We start from the raw sequence: 6,940 nt of genomic DNA on the forward strand, positions 1-6,940 counted from the left end.
CTTCATCCCGAATTCATTCTTTCTCCTCTCGTACAATCAATGAAAGTAGTTTTCATCTTTGCTTGGTCTGCAAATACCTCATATAATTTTCATGAATGCTACAACCACAGGCAGAAGGTGTTGTTATTACCAGTATTTGTGCTTCTAACTTTCCCACTATGAGCTACCTGAAGTAAATCAATGAATAAGTGGAGTCACTGGATCAATAAGARGTATTCTGTTATACCTAAGTTGCTCATCTATACAACACATGACAATAAAGCTGGGTCTTTATGCACCTTGTAAAAAGATGAGCTTGCAAAAGGAAACATTAAATGCAAGTTTGAGTTGCTCATGGGAGTTCTGCATTTCCATGGTCCTACTTCCACCCTGCAATTTCATGTGCAGCTGTCAAAATTGCTTTGTGTCTCCTGCACTTTCTGTGATATACAGGACACAAAGCTTTCAAAGTCATCACTTTTTTCTCTAGCTAACAATAAGTGAAAGAGACGAAGTCAAATGGTCTCAGCTCAACACAGCAARATGAGAAGTGCAGAGTTTTGCCCCCAGATCTGATTCCTTTTATACTTTCATTCTATTTCATGTCTTTTCATCAGTTTTCATATCTGTAAAATTGTGACAATATTAGGCAGTCAATGTTTGGGAAGAGAATGACATGAGGATCAAGTGATGCTTTCTAGAACATTTCAAAGATAAAAAAAATAAAGTCACATTCATTTTCACTTGGAAATATGCACAGTAAATACTCCAATGATTAAGCAATATCTGGGAGAGGACTATTAATTATAAAGATGGGACAATGGATGTTGCAAAATGAGGAGAACTATGTAAGGTAAGGTCAAATTATCAAACAACCAAATTAAAAAGAAAAAAAAAATGCTCCTTTTCAGTGAGGTGCAATAACAGATCACATACACATCTCATCATGCTGGAAGGCTGAATAAAAGCAGGTAATTTAGATCTTACTGGATTCATTTTACTTCACACGTGCACAGCTGGTTCTGCATTTTAGCTGAGAAATCCGTTAATTTGGTAAGCCAGACTAACATTACCATCTCAAGCTCACTAAAGCCAACAGGAATTTCACCCTGGTGTCTGCAGACAGAAGTGGATATACAAATCCATGTTAACATGTGCTGAACAAGCTCACTGTTGTAACTACAGTTCCCGCCCTGTCAAATTAAAAATATCAARAAGTGCGCAACTGTGATGCCCTTCTCAAGAGTGTGAATTAACAGGTTACGTGGAGCGGTACCTGTAACAACAACTCTCATCTCCTTGAGGGCGGCACAGTGCAAATGTCTAACGGAAATGATACAAGTCTCTTTTGAGTGCTTTTGCTTCAATTGTGGGCATAGAATTTGATAATCTACCAGATTTTAATGAAACATTGTATGTTTCTTATTAACAGAAATCTTGCAGAAATATAATTAAAAAAAAGGATTAGATTAATCAGGGTGGAGGTACTGAGAGAGACTTAAACCATTTTTTTCTTCAAAGGTCAGTAGCATTTAAATTATGTATACGCATTTATTTTCCTTTAATTCTATCTTTTTGCTTTCATGTTAATTCAGTGCTTGTGAATCAAACCAGATTGAATGACATAGTACTGGAAATTTGTTTGCCTCAGAACAGATTTTGCACAAGTACTGCAAAATTTCCTCCCTGGACACCCCTGTCATCCAGACATCCACATGGCAGAGCAAAGAACGTAAAATCAGAGCATGCATGCAAAAAATGATACTGTTTTAAGCCTGAAAAAAATGGTCCATTTGAATTTCATAGTACTAAAATCTATCCACTACAAAATGCATAAATGGGTATTGTGTTCATATTTCAGATGCAGTGGACAAATTACTAACCACCAGAAAAAACACTCTGCTCTGCTCACAGATGCGCAGCAGAGAACTGCTCTGCATGCTTCTTACCAGCACCGTTTCTACCTTCGTATATGGGGAACCATCTGAACACAACGAGGATTTCTCGTGACCGAGTCCAACAAAAAAATACCATTCTGTTATGTGAATCCCATATGGCCATATTGCASTTGCGGCTATAATGTTTTTCAGTTGCTTGAGGTCACAACAGAAAATTCTGTAGCAGATGTACGTGTACCTATATGTGTGTGAGCACGTATAACGCAATGGAGGTTTAAGAGAACAAAATCACACAAAACAGGTCAGTATAGGTGAGTCATTAGCAAGATAATACTGACAAGCTGAGAATATTTAGTTGTTGCACATTGGAAAACCAAGTGACTGTTACCTTGAAAAGGACTTTGTAATGTTTTCCTGTGTAYTCCTTCTTGTGTTCAGCAAAGCTACCACATGCTTGTCTGCAAGCTTGAGGAGAACCAGTCAAAATCCCCACGAAGAGCTACTGTGCAGGCGAACAACACCCCAAAAAAGTTGCAATGTATTCAAATGCTAGGAATATATGTATGTATGTGTGTGTGTGTATATATACATATATATATATGTATATGTATACACACTAAAATGCATGTATATATAAATGGAAATATGCTACATGCTTAACAACCAACACTTTTTGCTTTATTTTGATAATGAGGAACCTATATTGTTCTTTTCCTATATTTTGTTCTCTTGAACCTTCAATTTAAGCTGTCCCTGTATGTCATTATCAAAACAGAAAAATAAAGGAGGAGTTTAGCAAGGTTGATAAAGTTCCAGTGGGCTTGGGCCTCACTATCCCTGCATAAGAGAAATTAAAAATGCTTCCTTGTTAGCGATTTTAAACCATTAGGACATAGCCCTGCCTGAGGATCAATCATGTATTTCTCTCACTGATCCAGGAGAACTAAGGCACAAAAAAGAATTATGACCTTCTTAATCTTAGCCTATACATATGCTACTTTATGGAGCTTCACAATACCAAGAAAACACACAGAGAACAGTAAAATATGTACCTTCAGGTTTTCTCTACAGAATCCCTCCAACTTGCAGAAATGTGTCACATAGCAGCACCATATTCCAACTTTGTATTTTAGCCTAGGTCTGATACCTGGATCTCTACTAACAGGGACTACCTTTTGGTTGGTAATCTGTTGGATTTTTCCGGGACTTCCATATTACATAAGCAGAGGATTTCCACACTTTTGATTTAACATTCAGGTTAAGTGGTCAAGGTATACTAAGTATTTTTTTTTATTATTTATTTTCAGCTTTAAATGTGTCGACATGAAGCACTATTTCAAGATCTCTAACTGTGAGCTAGAGTAAACCCCATCAGTTTCTAAACTATATTTTGATTTGTAACCTGACACTTCTTGAGATAGTCTTCTAAAAACAGACATAAAATGAACTGAGTGTGTTGGCTGATAACAGCTGACATTACTGCTGTAAATCTGTGTTCTCCTCCAGGTGGCTTCCAAAATTAACTAGTCATCCCTAACTGTTTAGTGAAATTGTCAGCTGATTTAATAGATGCATTAAACTCCTATTTATAAATTACTGTGACATTGTTAGTGCCGCAGTTCTATAATAAGCAATATAAACGCCAATGCATCTGTCACTATATTGTGCCCTGCTATCATGGCTGGGAGAAGAAATGAGAAAAACTGTAATTCCGGGTCACATGAAATAACCTACACTTTTAAAAACACTTAATATTACTTTAAGATTTAACACTAGTATCCTAGAAATAATTAATTTATTTACATTTTGTTGTAGAACAATGTTAAATTGTCATAACAATAAAACAAAGGTATTTCTGCAATCAATCAGGAACTTGATTATATTTCATATCTTAAAAAAAATCATTGATTTTTTTTTTAATTACCTAAATCTAAAGCTATTGATTAGCCACCATTAAGTATATTTTGGTATGTTAAGGATCGCTATGAATTTATACTGAGCATTATTTTCACATTTTGGATTTAACATCACAATTTCTCTGAAGTAAGAACTTCTTCCATTCAGTACTATGCCTTCTTTGAGTGCTTATGGAGGAGCAGAGGAAATTGCTAATATCTCCAACACCCTTTTTTTTTTTTTTTTTTTTTTTTTTTTTTTTTTTCTTTAAAGAGATAAGCAAAGAATGGCTTATCCAAAAACTGGCAGGTCCTTTCTCAGGTTGAACGAAATGGTTAATACAGATAAAATAAGCTATAATAAACATCAAATAGAAGCTGAGAAGGTAATAAACAGTTTCAAAAAATGACAGTCTGGAATGGATTTCCTGTTCTAGAAACAGATTTTCTGATTTGATATGATGAATGTACTAACTASATATCCTAAATTATCTTGTGTTTTGCCAAGCTGATCTCTCTGTATTTTATTTTATTTAGTAGGTAGAAGCAGCACATTTTCTTGAAGTATATCATAAGTACTCAAGAAGCATCGCTGTCACGTATACTGCAGTTCAATTACATCTCTTTCCTCATATTTGAAAAAGGTCTTTTCAGCAACTTGAAACAATTTTTAGAAATACCGTCAGGTTTAAAAACATGTGATGTGATAAGCTTTATTCTTAATGAAAATATCCTGTTAATTCTGAAGTTATTTCTTATTCAAAAGGTATCGATAATAGGCAATTTTGTGCAAAAACAATATGGTTTTGGCAGCCCACAGTTGACYCTAGATGCTTGCCCAGCCCACGAAGGGATGAAGACGCGTGAATTGCAGTGGTGCAGTGATAGCGTCGCCGTTTTCTGAGGTTAAAGCACAGCAGTCGCGTTGCTGCTGCTGCAGCACTGCGTGTGATTAGAGTCCTGGTCTGCACCTTTCGCTAGCAGTCAGAGCAAAGCTGTGTTAGACAAAGCATCGTTGTAACATCCACGAGCAACAGATACGCAGTTTATCATGCTGTGATCTCCCTTTCCTTCTCAGGCTGTAAAACAGACTCACCGTATTATCATTGTAATGTATAAACACGTGGCTTTTCAGATCTTTTTGACTAACATGCTTTAGCGCTTAACACTAATGCCTGAATCTGTACTATCCAAGTATGTTTTGGGCTGGTTTGTCAAATCACCTAGTGAATCACACACGGTTTTCTACTGTTCTGTTTATACCTCCTTTATTGGTAAGAGTTTTTTGGAAAGGCAGGAGGGAAAATTAATTTTCTGTGAATTTTAGTTATACTTAGAAGAAATTACTCCTTTTCTGCCTTTATACCAAAAACAGAGAGTAAAAATACGATGTTAAGGTAGAAACCGAAGCATGATGCCTTGTTTTCATTGTAAATGAACCTGAACTCATCATCTAGGGCAGCAGCATCTAGGGGCTCAGGAAATAGACCCTTGACTTGTTATTTTCATCCAGTAAGGGCCTCCCCTCAAACTGAAAATTATACATAACAGGTATTAATATAATATGTACCATGCTACGTTTCTTTTTCAGGTCTCATTATCAGMTTCCCTTTCTGAAAACACTGCTCCCTAAATTCATTCCCCTAGTCACATATACACAAGAAGCAGGCTATCAAGTTACTTACTCMCTATTAAAGAAACAGTGGCCACAAAATGAGAAAGAGAATTGTATGTATTCTGTGCAAGCATGGCTGTACATATGTGTGCACCGAGAATAAAAGCTACTATGCAAGAGTCTGAATTATGAAGTCATGAAGCATATTAGAAATACATGAAAAGATTCTGAACAATCAAAAAGAAAAGCAAATGATACCGAGGCATACAATAACAGAGCAGAAAGCAGTTATTCATGTTGGCTGAACACCACTTGGAGTAATCCTCCCGCTCACAGAAATGACTGTGTGCATTCYAGGCTAAAAATTTCTGGGTTCTACTCTTATCCTTCAAATTGATCTAACATTTGTTGTTAAAAATAAAAAGTAATATTACAGTAGATGCTGTGAAAGTTAGTTGTGCACCACAAGCTTATTTCAGGATTTTCTTTTTCTTTCTTTTTTTTTTTTTTTTTAATCCAAAACTAGGATAAAGAAATAAGATAAACATCATAATAATGTCCATAACAGACATATGAGAGGCTGGAAGATGAGGGAGATGAACAGATAGAACTACTGTCTGCTGAAGAAGATTGGTCCCATCAGAAACATGCACATTTTTATAGCACATTTTACTATTTGTCTGTGTCATTACAACTTTTAAAGAAAGAGTGAAAAATTACCTTTCCCACATACTGGGGTTCGGAGCCCATGTACTCCTCCAGCACAAAAAACTGATTCCACACCCAGCCTCGCTTGACTCGCTGGGCAGATGACCTCCTCCCTGGCACTGGGACAACATTTTCTCTTGGCTCTGCTTCTAAAGTCTGCTGTGGTTGTGGATGCAGTGGCGTTAGGAGACCTCCATCAAAAAGGACCCAGAGAAGCAGGGATAAGCAGTTCCTTGTAAGCATTGGCAACAGYTTCCCTACAGCAAGTAATAAAAACTCCAGCACTTAATGCAGAGCAGAGGAATCCAGGTTTGAGGTGTCTGTGGCCTCCACCACTTAGCTTCTGATTTTATTGCGGAAATGCTAATGCAGGCATTAATCCTTCTGATGACAAGGGTTTTGCCRCATTAAATTCCATCTAAAGGGACCTATAAAAGAGATTTACATGGCAACATCAAATTACATAAAATTACATTGAAACGTTCATCAAAATTCTCACACCTAGTTAGTTTCCAGAGACAGACAAAAAAGATTAGGAATCAGAGTTTTAAAAATTATTACTATTTTGATTGTAGCACTAAGCTGCTCTAGAACATTGTCTGATAATTATAGAAATAGCTCATTCTGGCTCTACTCAGTGTTACTTTTGTGACTCTGAAGACAAGACCATAGCCTTTGCTGTATGACCCAGTTATCAAGCAAAACTCTTACAGGTCAGCAATGTCAAAAGTGTTTATTCCGGATTCACACAGAAAAATACAGGGGACGAGAGAAGTCATTCTTCTACACTGCTCTCAAGAGTYGGAATGCTTTTCCAGAAAAGCGCTTTGGAAGAATCCCCTTAC

General features: G+C 36.5%; 1 protein-coding gene across 1 annotated transcript in view; it reads right to left on the minus strand.

Moving 5' to 3' along the window:
• Window positions 1-6,346, minus strand: part of CDH12 (cadherin 12) — a 157,644-nt gene extending 151,298 nt beyond the window's left edge. Inside the window, exon 1 of the mRNA XM_085318116.1 lies at window positions 6,108-6,346. Within this exon, the coding sequence (XP_085174242.1) occupies window positions 6,108-6,338 (231 nt within the window). The 5' untranslated portion in view covers window positions 6,339-6,346. The remainder of the gene's footprint in view (window positions 1-6,107) is intronic.
• Between the last annotated feature and the right edge of the window lie 594 nt (window positions 6,347-6,940).

Source organism: Rhea americana, unplaced genomic scaffold (genome assembly GCF_003343005.1).
Source record: "Rhea americana isolate MKP2758 unplaced genomic scaffold, rheAme1 scaffold_52, whole genome shotgun sequence".
NCBI classification, from domain to species: Eukaryota; Metazoa; Chordata; class Aves; order Rheiformes; family Rheidae; genus Rhea; species Rhea americana.